At 39.9% G+C, this 15,253-nt stretch overlaps 1 protein-coding gene across 1 annotated transcript; it reads left to right on the plus strand.

Moving 5' to 3' along the window:
- Positions 1-656: 656 nt before the first annotated feature.
- Positions 657-14,832, plus strand: LOC307026185 (annexin A2-B-like). Its single transcript, XM_079661369.1, has 13 exons — positions 657-782; positions 3,857-3,918; positions 5,205-5,298; positions 6,310-6,404; positions 6,738-6,851; positions 8,341-8,431; positions 9,387-9,466; positions 10,458-10,517; positions 10,760-10,853; positions 11,438-11,533; positions 11,718-11,776; positions 12,527-12,649; positions 14,601-14,832. The coding sequence occupies exons 2-13, from the start codon at positions 3,868-3,870 to the stop codon at positions 14,658-14,660; spliced, it is 1,017 nt and encodes a 338-aa protein (XP_079517495.1). The 5' UTR covers positions 657-782; positions 3,857-3,867; the 3' UTR covers positions 14,661-14,832.
- Positions 14,833-15,253: the final 421 nt, after the last annotated feature.

Below are 15,253 nucleotides of genomic sequence, written 5' to 3' on the forward strand. Positions count from 1 at the left end.
GCTAAACCTACCCTAGCAGGAGGAGTTTACTGACAGTCAGTCAATAGCATTGATAGCTTTTTGATGTGGTGCAGAATAATATAGGAGTTATCTGATGTGAAGCTACGGTGGCCCACAGGTGCGAATGTGCTTGAAAAATGCAGTTTAATAACGGTGTCAATCTGCAAAAAGTTAAAATAGATTCCAGTCAAATTAAACAGCATATTATTATTTTATGCAAACACAAAATGGTGCACCAATAACACCAGTAAGAGTGTTGAGCTTAATTTATTTACAAAAACAAGGTAAACTTTTCTGAGATCTCGAACCCCAATTAAAAGGGATCAAACCATCTTGTTGGTCATTGGTGAAGTGCACCCATACCCTCTCCCCTCAGACACTAATTAGTTGTAAACTGCGATTATTAAAGTGCTGTTTAATAGTTTAACTACTTCACTGGACACCCTCCAACCAATCAGAGAGCAGGAATCAGCAGGCGAGGCGATTTGAACCTGAGTGAGGAATTTATGTTCAGTCCGATGTGTAAGAGTTTCGACCACTGAGTCATACGGGCACGTGTGTGTGTGTGTGTGTGTGTGTGTGTGTGTGTGTGTGTGTGTGTGTGTGTGTGTGTGTGTGTGTGTGTGTGTGTGTGTGTGTGTGTGTGTGTGTGTGTGTGTGTGTGAGTGTGAGTGTGAGTGTGTGAGAGAGAGAGAGAGAGAGAGAGAGAGAGAGTCAGCTGCTATTTAAACAGTGCACACCCTGTCCCATCCCGGATCATAACGGAGCTGCTGCTGCTGAAGGTAAGGAAACACGGATCGCACGCTGAAAAAACTGACTGTGTGCACAGAACTCCAGCTTTACTCTAGGGGGGCGGGGGGGGGGGGGGGGGATCATTTGAACAAAAAGCTTTTAGCGAGGAGTTTGGTTCTTTAATGTGCAAGAGATATGCGTCAAAGAAATCTAAAATTAGCTGAACTCTTCGGATGTTAGTGTGAAATGTTCCTGATGTGCTGACAGCCGCCTGCTGGCTGGGTGCGGCCGGGCAAAGTCCTCCCTGCAGACCCTCTGCTCTCAGCCTGTAATTACCATGGTATCATGTGCATGTGATAAACAGGGAGGATCACAGAGAGGTGATGGAGCCCTGCTCGTTATCTGCTCAAAGAGAACAGAGTTTATGAGACTGTACAGATACAGCAGACGTGTATTTCAGATCCTTAGATCCTACACAGAAATCAGATGATGCTAAATGCAAAAAGCGTTTTGTAAACATGCAGAAATTAGAAAAAAAGTCGAGTCACTCAACTTGAATCTGACTGAAGGCTTTTATTTTGAAGGGGGAATGATTCGTTGAGAAGTATTTTGTTAGCAGCCTGATACTAAACATTAGATCCTTTCTGGCAGCGGGAGTTTACTATTACTCCAAACCAAAGCTGAAGGTTCCCAGAAACTTTCACAATAAGAGTCTGGTCGGATTTTTTACCCATAGAAGCTGGGATTTGACTTTACTTTGGATGGGAAGTCATTGTGTGTTTCCACAGCAGACATCTTGACTAATAGCACCTTTAATTGCTGCTGTACATTGTATTGTATTGCAACACTAAAGTAGCCATTGTTAATGTTATTGGTTCTGTTAGATCGTATAGAAGTCTATGAGAACCTCTCACTTGGTTCATTACCTCAGTAGACATATTGCTTATGAGTTCATGGTCTCTATCTGTCGGTGCAAGTCCTCTGCAATACAGCATGATGTTCATTTCGTAAATGATCGTCTTCATTTTGAGTAAAGTAACCAATAAAGTAGCTTATGCTTTAAGGATTGTTTTATAGAAGGAAAAATGAGCATACTTCTCATTTGATGTATTACCACACGAAACAATTTCCTGATGAGTTTATGGACTTCATTTCTAGTTTCAAGTCTTTTTAAACACAGCATGATGTCGATTTAGTAAATGATGTTCCCATTTAGTGTATGTTTAGGGCGGGGCTGCACGTTATTGTGCTTCCTTTCAAGAGAACAACAGTGTAAATAATATGACTGATTTGAGAAAAGATGTTTGGTACAACAAACATCAAATGTTGGTCGAATTTCTGCACAGATTCAGTTGTTAATACATCTGTTTCTGAGATGTACATGCAGGCAGTTAGGTCCTTGAATGCAACACAATGGGTCTAATGTCTTCCATATGCCCCACACTGGAATACCCTGTCATTATGGTGAAGTGATCTAACACAGTGTGGACAAAACCAACGGGGATAGACTTTTACTTGTCAAAGAAATAAAAATTATATATATTATTTGTCTTTTATTACAAAAACGTTGTTTCAGAATCGAAATACACCAAATGTCCCGATCTGTCTGTGTTTTCTCCTCCCTCCTCACCTGTGTCTTGTTTCTTTGATTAGTCCTGTGTGCATTTAGGTTCTGCTTTTCCTCTTAGTCTTTGTGAGATCCTTGTGCTTTTTTGAATGTGTTCACAGGGGAGAGAGTTCTGCTCTGTATGTCTAATCGTATCCTTGAAATAAAGGTATATTTTCTGTTGAACCTGCATTTGGGTCCTGCCTGCTTCGCTCAACCCCGACAGAAGGATCAGCTCAGGGCAAAAACAAACCCACAAACTCTGTGTGATCTGTTATCAGAGAAATAAAAACATGCCAAACATAAATATGTTTAAAAGGGTGGTGGTCCTCTTTAATATCTCTGGCTGTTGGATTAACGCGCGTTGCTAAGAAACCGTTGCCAACACTTCCTGTTAGTGTTTAATAAGAGGTCAAAGGTCGGGAGAGCTTTCCAGACTCTAGTACTAAATCATTAATCATTTAGTTAGTTTGATTTCTATCAGGGGTTTCTTGGATGTGTGTGTGTGTGTGTCTTATCTGCCTCTCATACCGACACACCCTGTGGAATGTGCTGTTCAATAAATACAGCACACCTATGTGAGGCATTCACAGGCCGCTGGATTCTGCAGCGCTCGGTGTTCTCACTCTATTGTTCGCTCGTCCGTTTTTAGAAAACCTGAAGAGGAAACCTGAAGCGTTTCCACCGGGAGGAAGCCTGTCCTCAGATTAAATCTACGGAGACTTTGTGGATTCTCCTTCCTCACACTTTATATGTACAATCTGTTCACAAAAACCTGAATGAAATAAGAAAATATGTTTTGCTTTGCAGAAGTATTTGAATATCAAACAGGAAGGATGTGATTTGGGAAAAAGGAAACATCTGTTTACTATAAATAGCATTATATATAATGACTCTAATGTTTACTGTTCACATGTTTTCCTACTTTATTAACCTGGAAGGGCACATGTGGACAATTTGGACAAACTTAGAATCTACCAAACATAACACATTTACCTAGATAACAGAAACAAATAGAAGATAAGAAAGTGTGTTTATGTTGAGTTAGGAGAAGAAGATTTGTATATTAAATATGTGTGGGTGTTGGGGGGGGGGGGTTATTGCATTTGGCAATGATTAGCCAATTAATCAATTAATCTACTTACATTAAATCAATCGGCGTCTAACTGGATGGTATATTTATCTTTTGAGGTACTTTAAAAAAATTAATGTGATGTGATTTAAGGTGTTCCTTCCTCCATCATCACACTGAATATATCTTAGGTTTGGATTGTTCTAATTTAAATGTTTGTCTGGAGTGTTAGAGACCAAAAGAGTTAAATGATTAATAGAGAAAGAAAATCAGATTAATTCATATTTAAAATATGTTTGTAAAGTATTTGTCTTATAGTTATTTTCAAGGTGGTTTCTCACGTGTGCATTTATCCATGAACCACGAGGAATCCCAACAGATGCAGAAATGGATCAGTTGTGATGATGTTGAATTAAAAGCAGACTTTCTAACCGTGTGTCCTGCAGGTGAACTCAACATGGCGCTGGTTTCTGAGTTTCTGGGACAACTGACGCTGTCGTACGGCGGGGTGAGTGAGAAACTGAAAATAAACAATAAAACAGATATACCCCTGTAAACTTGTGCATTTGGATATTAAATCATGCCTACACATTGATCTAGACTCACAGTTTAATTTGACATAAAGGAAACTAAATCTGATTTTGTCTTTAAAAAATCCAGATTCTCAAAATATATTTAACCTTTTTCTGTAAACAATTGTTAAAATCTTTTAATTCAACCCGACGTGTCTTTGAATTCTGTCAAAAGCACTTGATTTATTTTTAGTCTTAAACATATCATTGTTTCTATTTGGTATTATTCTTAATGCACAATTATTTTCTCAGTGTTATATTTGATCATCTTCTGTCTTTGTATTGTTTGATTTTTATCTTCCATTTGCTATTTTCTTACGTGTTGCCTCTTTCATAAAAAGTTATCTAAATTACATTTGTTATTACATTCATTATAATATCACAGGAAACAGGACAACTGTATTGATACTTGTGTAGTATTAGACCTTCTTGGACATCCTGAGGTTTGATCTCTTGACTTCGTGTTCGTCCATATCTTTACAGCCTGAGAGGACCAACAGTCTGGAGCTCTGTAGTTTGACTGCCTCACTAAACAGATACAGCTCTTTTCTCCAGCCAACACAAACCTGATGAATAGAACAAACTCACAGAAGTATCACGGATAGAAAAGTGAATTCATGTTAACACCACAAATTAGGGATGTAACGATACCAAAAACTCACGGTACGATATTTATCGCGATATTGAAAAATAAAGAAACCTTTTTTTTTTTACTTGAACTTTTTTTTTCTACTTGTCTTTATTAAATAAGAAATCTGATTTGCACAGCATGTTAGTAGGACAGTAGTATTTTAAAGTGTCAAAAACAGTAACAGTAACAGACTGGAACAACCAGTGTTTTTTTACCTACCAAACAAAGCAGGCATTTTCTTTGTGCCACTATTCAAGGACATCGAATAATCAGATCCTGCAATATTCATGTTGGACAGGTCTCCCGTGAAAAACAGATCGATGATCTCAATGGGATCACCTTGTTCAATAAAGGTTTAAAAATGATTTTGTAGATTTTGTCAGTCTCACAACGGTATCGAGACATTTGTTTATCACGATATCCGATATACCGTTACATCCCTACCACAAATGCATCACAAACAAATGGAAAATGTTAGACGTAAACATCAAAAATGGCGAAAAGCAAAAGCCATATTTTCTTTGTCACTCTTCTCACGAGTTCCTAGATCTCTGCATTAAAATCCTTCATATATTGTCTCCCTCTCTGCAGGAGGAGGAGCCTAAATTCCCCACCGTGGTGCCGGCACGAGACTTCGACCCGGGAAGAGACGCCACCCGGATCGACACCGCCATCAAGACTAAAGGTGAGAGGAATCAGAAACGTAGAATTTATGTAACTGTAGTCTGCCCGTCAACAAACATCAGGCCTTAGTTCCAGAACCCATTTTTGTCTGTGGGAAACTAACAGTGCTGGTTACACCACCGAGTAGTTTAAATTAAAGAGTCCTCTCCTGGTGATGTTCAGGTGTATATCAGTATGTAGTGTCTCTACTTTAAAGAGTCCTCTCCTGCTGATGTTCAGGTGTATATCAGTATGTAGTGTCTCTACTTTAAAGAGTCCTCTCCTGCTGATGTTCAGGTGTATATCAGTATGTAGGGTCTGTACTTTAAAGAGTCCTCTCCTGCTGATGTTCAGGTGTATATCAGTATGTAGTGTCTCTACTTTAAAGAGTCCTCTCCTGCTGATGTTCAGGTGTATATCAGTATGTAGTGTCTCTACTTTAAAGAGTCCTCTCCTGTTGATGTTCAGGTGTATATCAGTATGTAGTGTCTCTTCTTTAAAGAGTCCTCTCCTGCTGATGTTCAGGTGTATATCAGTGTGTAGTGTCTCTACTTTAAAGAGTCCTCTCCTGCTGATGTTCAGGTGTATATCAGTATGTAGTGTCTCTACTTTAAAGAGTCCTCTCCTGCTGATGTTCAGGTGTATATCAGTGTGTAGTGTCTCTACTTTAAAGAGTCCTCTCCTGCTGATGTTCAGGTGTATATCAGTATGTAGTGTCTCTTCTTTAAAGAGTCCTCTCCTGCTGATGTTCAGGTGTATATCAGTGTGTAGTGTCTCTACTTTAAAGAGTCCTCTCCTGCTGATGTTCAGGTGTATATCAGTATGTAGTGTCTCTACTTTAAAGAGTCCTCTCCTGCTGATGTTCAGGTGTATATCAGTATGTAGTGTCTCTACTTTAAAGAGTCCTCTCCTGCTGATGTTCAGGTGTATATCAGTATGTAGTGTCTCTACTTTAAAGAGTCCTCTCCTGCTGATGTTCAGGTGTATATCAGTATGTACTGTCTCTACTTTAAAGAGTCCTCTCTGTCTTTAGGAGTGGACGAGCAGACGGTGATCGACATCCTGACGAGACGCAGCACGGAGCAGCGGAGAGAGATCGCCTTCGAATATGAACGGATCGCTAAGAAGGTTAAAAATGTTTCTTATTAATGAACATGTTGAAACATACTGGCCCTAACTCACTTTGGATTATTTCTTCTCAAAGACATAATCCTTGTACTTTCACCTGGTTTGGTCAGACACGAAGACACCAATTTTTAGGAGTTTATATCAATAACTTTGTCTGTGTCCGTAACCCTAACCCTACACGACACCTTATTTTGATATTTAAACATAACATGTCAGAAAACTTGTAATATAAAAAATGATTGTGTTATTGTCAGTACTGAAGTGAGGAAGTTTCATGTTGATATCTGTCAGTACATTTCCCCCCCATTGACCTGCAGTGTTGTATTGTCCCAGGATCTGAGCGTGGCCCTGAAGGGGGCGCTGTCCGGCTCCCTGGAGGCTCTGCTGCTGGGTCTGATGAAGAGCACCGCTCAGTACGACGCCTCGGAGCTCAAAGCCTCCATGAAGGTCAGACATGTTTCCCCTCTTAACCGGGGGGGTCAAACTCTATTTCATCGTGGTCCACATTAGCATTAAGGTTGCACTCAATGGGCCAGTTGTAACTTTAAGACTATATAAATATACATATATATATATATATATATAAAATAATGTATTATATCACATTATTGCCTCTGCATTGGATTGTTATCTGATAGGGTAATAACTTCATAATTAACTACGTCTGAAAGCAGAAGTCTACGGCAAATAATTCCAAGTCTCTTCAGTGAGAATGTCACAAAATGATTTAAAAAGAAATTCTGGAAAAAAAGTGAAATGTTGAGGTGTATGTACATTTGTACATATGTGCATAGCATTTTGTTTGTCTGTGTGAGTATTCAATCATGGAATTATCTTTTTTTACTTTATCGTGCAACTGGATAACTAACTGGCGGGCTAAAAAACCATTATGCAGAACATACATCAGGGTCTACCCCACCATCTACTGGGTGAATTAGGTACTGCAACAGAACAACACCCGACCCTGAAGAACAACTTCCTAAACAAAATATTAGAGGAGCACTTTAATGCGAGATCGACCTTTGGAAACTCTGCATTTTCCAAATGATATAGAGATTACACATTTTTACTTAGCAGTTAAAAGGTGCTTTACAGTCAATTATGTTAAAGGTAGGGTAGGTAAGTTTGAGAAACCGGCTCGAGATCGCTAGAATTTGAAAATACACGACCGGAGAAAATCTGCCACTTCCTCACAGAGCCCCTCCTCCAACACACACGAACGTGCACATGACCAATCAGGGCACGAGATAAGTTTGTGCACAGATGGAAGGCTGACAGGCAGGTAGGCCATCCAGTTACTTTAGCCAGGCCGGCTCAGATGATTGGTCGTGCTTTTTACAGTGCTACGGCTTCCAGAGATGATATTTTTTTAATGGATTTTTTGTCAAAGCACTTCAGATATTCATTGCTGTCGGGATGTTAAGAGCATTCCATGGAATATAACCAAAAGTGTATCTCGAGCCGGTTTCTCAAACTTACCTACCCTACCTTTAAGATAAGTTAAACCAGCGGATCCCAACCTGTGGACCGTGGCCCCCCCTAGTGGTCCGCGCAGGCAGCGCAAGTGTGCCGCCAAATAATTTGCAAGACATTATGATTTGTGTTGAAACATTTTCATGATTAAGATTTTTAAATTTGAACCTCTTTACTTTCTCTTTCTTGACCCTCCTTAGCAACGGTCATTACAGTCCTTGACAGCGGTCTGTTCTACTGGATTAACAACGTGTCACATGTTCTGAATCGACCAATCAGAACCTTATTTAGCCTCCGTATTGTTTATGGTTGAATTTGGGACATTTTTCTGAAGGAAAAGTTATTTTACTTTTGATGAAAAACATATTTTACCAATGAAATAGCTCTGACAGAATAACATTGTTATATAATAGCGTTTTTTAATATTACAAATGAAGTCTTACCTGTGTGTGTTTGTTTTCAGGGCCTGGGGACGGACGAGGAAACGCTCATCGAGATGGTCTGCTCGAGAAACAACGAGGAGCTGCTGGAGATAAAGAGGGCTTACAGAGAGAGTGCGTTTATCTCAAATACACAAAAACATTTATTATATTTTAAATGCTAAAAGCTCACATTGCTGTTAGTATTGTTGCTTACACTACAACCAATATCACAATAATTATAATACTGTGAGACTAAAGTGGCCAATCTAACAGAGGAGCTTAAGTTAAACTGTCCATTGAATAATCTGTCATTTTGATTTAATTGTTTGTAAGTATGCAGTGTTTCAATTAAATTAGCATGACTAATGTTTGCCAATTTAACATTAACCTGCATATCTAATTGAACCATTACCAAAACAGGATATGTGAAATTCTTTATTTTACATATGAATTAACACATTTTACAATTCAAATGTCCTATGAAGTATTTCAAATTGCACTTTGAATCACGATAAATATGCTCTCTTTTGTTTCATTTACTTGATAACCAAAGTAATCTTTTCAATAAGTAACTTTGGGTATCATTATATATAATATTGCAATACTCAATGACATACAAGGATGAACAATATTATCCATAATACATTTTGTAGTTTAAGAGTAAAATTACAAATACCTCAAAATCGCGACACTTTATTTTGATTAGTCTATTTAATTGGAGTAATTCAAAATTATATATCATTTTGTATCTAGATATTTTATCAATAAATGATTATGATATATGACTATCGCTATATAAATGACATTTCATGATGGAAAATGTTCTGTACAGCTTTCACCTTTACTCAGCGTGGCTAAGTTAGCTAAAAGCTAAAGTAACATATCGTTATCAGTTTAGAATCAAATTCCATTGAACCACATGTAAGCTGTTAGCATGTTAGCTCGATGAACTTTACTATTAGGATCTACTATAAACATCTAGCTAGTTAGCTTCGGTGGCTAATATCAGATACATCATACTGTACGTTGTATTTAACTTATTACGTTTTTTTAAATAATGTGCACGTCTTTTTCTTTCTGTCTGCAGTGTTTAAGAAGGAGCTGGATAAAGAGGTAGCTGGAGACACTTCAGGAGACTTCGCTAAACTGCTGCTAGCGCTGGTTCAGGTAGCTCAATGCTAACTGCAAAGACCTTTGTATAATGGTCATTTTAGTATCTGGGTAATATAGAATACTTACAAACCTACTGCACATTATGACCCTTCTGTCAGGCTATATGGTATATTAAGGTTAAAGTCTTAGGGTGCGTTCACACCAGCCTTGTATAGTCCGGTTGAATCGAACTCTGGTGCGTTTACCCGCTTGTGGTTCTTTTGGGTCGGTGTGAACGCAGTCCGAGACCTCTGAAGTGAACTAACCAACCAGACTCTGGTCCGCCTAGAGGTGGTCTCGGACCGCTTTCAAGTGAACTCTGGAGCGGTTCATCGCTGGTGTGAACGCAGTCCGCACCAAAACATAGGAAGCGTAGTATTTACGAGTCACAACAACGCGATGTCTTCCAAATCTTTAGCGAAAGATTCTTTCAAGACATCCGCGGTTGTTTAGTTAAAGAGTGGAGCAGAATGAAGTGTTGAACAGTGTCGTGTAAAGTCAAAATGCTCCGCCAACTACATAAAAGTCAGAGCCACCTGTCGTCGGTGAAACGCCCTCCGTACGGCAGAGCGTCTCTCTATGTGTTATAATGTTTTTTAACGGACGTTGTCTGATTATATAATCATATGCGCGGGCCGCTAGTGTCTGTGGACCTCCAGATTAACAGCAGCATGAGAATAACCTGCCGATGCTCCATGGCGGAGGCTCCACTAGAAATTGCCGGGATTTGCGTTTTTATCCCCTTAATGTCTGACCAATGGTTGAACAGCATTTCCGTGCACATGACTTGTGTTTGAGGTTTGTAGTCCGTTTGAGTTTTGTGAACGCAAACCGAACCTTCTGAGAAATGAAACCATGTAACAAACTGTCGTCTGGTCGTCACCTGAAAACGGACTATTAGGTGTGAATGCGACCTAAAGCACGCTGAAAGAAAACCCAGGTTGGCGTTTGACTGTAATTTAAACATTTTAAACCACTAATATGCATTTTCTTTGTTGACATGTAGACAAAGAGAGATGAGCCGTCTAACGTGGTGGACTATGAGAAGATCGACGAGGACGCCAGAGTGAGTGAAACACCTCAGAGAGTTCTTCCTTAAAACATATTCAAAAACATTTGATTTCTGGGGCAAAAACTATTTTTTTATGTTCTTAGTGTGAATTTCTTTCATGATCAAACACTCAGTTATTGATTGTTTTTTTGTTGTTGTTGCGGGATTTCATTAATTAACTAACCCGAAGCAATACAGAAATCTCACCTTCCTTTCTAACCTAAGTACAGTAATGACTTTTACTTCTCTCACCTCAGTGTCTGTATGAAGCCGGGGTTCAGAGGAAAGGCACCGACGTGGCCGTCTGGATCTCCATCATGTCCCAGAGGAGCGTCCCCCACCTGCAGAAAGGTGACACACACACACACACACACACACACACACACACACACACACACACACACACACACACACACACACACACACACACACATTTTACATTGTGTGCTGGAAATGTACTGTCTTTCAAGGGATCCTGTTCGTGACGCCAAATTGTGGTGGTAGTTTACAGAGACAAACAAACAAATAATAATAAAATGTTGAGGAAACGTTTTCCGTTATACTGAAATGAAGATTATTGGAAAAAGACAGTCTTTTAGGGAGTTTATTCTTGCCATAAGGTACAGAGTGTCAAGCAGTGTCCTCTATAAACATTCATAAAACAATATGCTTTAACTTTGTATGTATTTTCTGTGTGTGTGTGTGTGTGTGTGTGTGTGTGTGTGTGTGTGTGTGTGTGTGTGTGTGTGTGTGTGTGTGTGTGTGTGTGTGTGTGTGTGTGTGTGTGTGTGTGTGTGTGTGTGTGTGTGTGTGTGTGTGTGTGTGTGTGTGTGTGTGTGTGTGTGTGTGGGTGTGTGTGGGTGTGGTGTGTGTGTGTGTGTGTGTGTGTGTGTGTGTGTGTGTGTGTGTGTGTGTGTGTGTGTGTGTGTGTGTAGTGTTTGAGCGCTATAAGAGCTACAGTCCCTACGACATGAAGGAGAGCATCAGGAAGGAGGTGAAGGGAGACCTGGAGAAATCCTTCCTCACTCTGGGTAAAAACACACCACCGTTTTATTATGATATTCACAGTATGTGCATGTGAGCGCGGTGTGGGAGGAAGGGGATACTGATTTTAAAATGAACATCTTTGTAAATGTTTATAGCTTTTCAAAATCAAACACTGTTGCATAGGATGTAATGATATTATATTTGATATATGAATTTGTCCTCTCACAGTGGAGTGCTTTGAGAACAGACAGCTGTACTTCGCCAACAGACTCAATGAAGCCATGAAGGTACAGATCAGGTTTACCTCGATCACTGCTACTTCAAATGTTTAATGTTCTGCTTCCTGATGTTTCTACTTCACTACATCTCACAGGAAATACTGTAGTGTTGGTGCACAAAGTGTAATTGCTCCTTTCATCATTTCTACTCTTATTTATATTCCTTCTCACGTTTTGGTTTTGAAGATTTATTTTTGTTGCAGGTGATTTCTGAATGCAGTCTAGAATAGTTCATGAAATACATCCTATTTTTACTAAAGTGAAAACTTAATGGAGTAAATAATATACAATTAAACAACAAAACTCAAGGAGAACAAAAACAAATGCTAAAACATGAACAGCCAACACTAACATTACACTAGGGTTATTGCTGTAGGTGGCTTTCTTTTATTTAATATAAGGCTATTTTATATTATATATGTATATTTTTGTAACACCCACATTAAAATAATATGATGCATATTATTCTTCAGAATTAGTTCGTTCACTTTTGATACTTTAAGTATATTTCTGGTAATATGCTAACAATGTGTTAACTTTAAATGCACATATTTTTTCATATATTTCTAAAGTAACCGTGTGTGTGTGTGTGTGTGTGTGTGTGTGTGTGTGTGTGTGTGTGTGTGTGTGTGTGTGTGTGTGTGTGTGTGTGTGTGTGTGTGTGTGTGTGTGTGTGTGTGTGTGTGTGTGTGTGTGTGTGTGTGTGTGTGTGTGTGTGTGTGTGTGTGTGTGTGTGTGTGTGTGTGTGTGTGTGTGCAGAGTAAAGGAGCGAAGGAGAAGGTGGTGACGAGGATCATGGTCTCTCGCTGTGAAGTCGACCTGATGAAAATCCGCTCAGAGTTCAAGAAGACGCACAAGAGAACTCTGTACCAGACCATCGCTGTGAGTATCTGTGTGTGTGTGTGTGTGTGTGTGTGTGTGTGTGTGTGTGTTGTTCAACCACCTCCAGTATGGGTCTTTGTGTTCTGTAATTAAAAAAAGAATTGAATCAAAAGATACTGTGCATGCTGTGTTTAATGACACAAAACACTGACTGGATGTGTTATTGTCCAAAAGTATGTTGGGAAAGTTATTCATCAAACATCAAAACATTTTTAAAGGGGACCTATTCTGGGATTTGCCTTTCCTGCAGTGTGTTATAAAGGTTTCTGTGCATCAGGGTGTCCGCGGGGTCTTAAAAAGTATTAAAAGTTGATAAATCAATTTAGCGAAAATTAAGGCTTTTAAAGTATTAAAAAGTATTAAATGGCATTTTCCAAGGTATTAAGAAGTCCCGCAGCAACGACAACATGAAACACCCTTTAATTTACTGAAACGACATGTCGGGAAACCCCACAAGGCGGCCCCATGCATAGCGCGTCGTAAAATGCTGCTCATTATTTTAAGTTTCGTTGCCTTGCTCCGCTCTGTGTGTGTGTGGGGGGGGGGGGGGGGGGGGGGAATAAACGACTACGGTAACGGGTCCCAAGGTGGGTAGACCGGCATACGCAACGCTCTGGGGGTCCAACGGCTCCGTGTGTGCCCTATATGATCATTTTCTGATAACGATGAAAGAGCCCGCCTCCCTCTCCCAACGTCTCCTGCTGCTGCTGGGCTGTCAGAAGAGGGGGAGGAAAAGAGAGGCGGTCACCGTTTATTAAATATTATTATATTATTATACAGAGAACAGAGTCGTTATCAATTTGTTTTAAAGCTCAATAAATAACAAAGAAGACCTCTGACCGGCACTTTCCTAATTTTGTACGGAAGATTTAAACTTTAACGGACATGTTGACCGGCGGAACATGACCTCGTTCCTTGGAAGAGGCGGAGAGGTGGGTGTTTTTCATCTGCTGGTGGACTACCCGAGAGATACAGCAGGAGAACACGCCGTCCACCGCGGAGAATAAACAGAAGGGCAACCATGGCAACCATGCTCCGGGTTCTTCTTCGCTGCTTTTGGTGTATTTCGGGCGGCAGCAGCGCCACTTACAGGCCTGACATATGTACTACATCGTTTCCAGCATTTGCAGCGGTCTAGTGTAAACGGACACGTTAATGAATCGAATCCGTGTGAAAGGAAGCCTTTTTTGCGCTTGCGTATGCGTTTTACCGTATGCGTTTTACCGTGTGGGGCCGGGGTCTAAGCCAAACTATATCCGGTCACAGAGATCTGCTATTTTAAAGTAAAGTCAACACATATAGACCCTAAATATAGTCTATATTAAGAACGAGAAAAGTCTTAACATATATATCCTTTTTTGTAAACATATGACAAATGTGTGAGGGTGATGACGTCAGAGCATCGTCTTATGTGCCAGGGCTTAGCCCCGGACAGCCCCAGCCCAATTTAACCCCTGGGTATTTGTGAGGGAGCTCCTATATGGCATTACCCCGCTGAAGCTCACCAAAGTTTAACATATTTCATAGTTCAAAGTTTTGTCAATTGTTTTGTTTATTGGTCAAATACTGGTTTCTAATGGTTTCTGAGGAGTTTTACTGGAATGAAAGAGCACAGAGTACAGAAGCAACAAAGCAGCATACTGCATTAAACCTGACCTTCACAGAGAGGTTGAAGTTCATGTGGAGAGGAGGCTTCAGTGGTCTGCCTGCACTCTGTTTAGTTTTGCTATCTTACAATCAATATAGTAAATGTGAGGTAAAGTGTGTCGCCAATGTAACCGGTTAGAACTCAAAGTTGCGATGAGGTCTTAAAATGTATGGAAAGGGTCTTAAAAAAGGTCTTAAAAGGTATTAAATTTGACTTCAGGATTCCTGCATATACCCTGGTGCATGTAAAGGGTCTGCAGAGGCTTGAGTCCCAAAGTATTAATATAATTGTTCTTTGTTTCAGGAGCACACTAAAGGAGACTACCAGAAGGCTCTGCTGAATCTGTGCGGAGGAGACGACTGAGCTCTGAGTGGACTCCATTTCCCAGAAGGCCGCTGGGTCATAAAACATCAGCTGACTGCAGATTTGTTTTAACTCTGTCCATAAGAGCCTTTTTGTAGTTTCTTCTCTGTTAAACAGATCACCTCCATCTCTCTGAGCAGCTTCAGTTTTTAAATAAAATCGTTTCACCGGATTGTGTTTTTCATTTGTTGACGACCACGACAGGTCAGCAGGGACACTGAGAAAATATTTTTTTTAGTTTTTACAAATACATTTACTGAAGTTAGGTACTTGTTCTTCACTCTTTCTTTTTTTTACACTATTTTATACATCTGCGAAATTCCACTACATTCGATTTGGTTAAAAATATAAATAATGGCAGAATTTGCAAGGAGAGCACAAAGCCTAAGAGGCTCATCAAAGTTCCCCTCCGGTTTATAAAGGCACTTTGACCAAATATCATAACAGAAGTCCGAAATGTGACACAATGACTCAAGCACTGTGGCTTTGAGGGGAATATACTATCTAGTGAGAATGCTATGTGGAGGCCTGGGACCAGCCCTAAAGAGCCATGCTGTTCAGGGTAGGCCTCAATTAACGTTTTCCTTCATTAC

Source organism: Notothenia rossii (genome assembly GCF_949606895.1).
Source record: "Notothenia rossii genome assembly, chromosome: 2".
Taxonomy (NCBI): domain Eukaryota; kingdom Metazoa; phylum Chordata; class Actinopteri; order Perciformes; family Nototheniidae; genus Notothenia; species Notothenia rossii.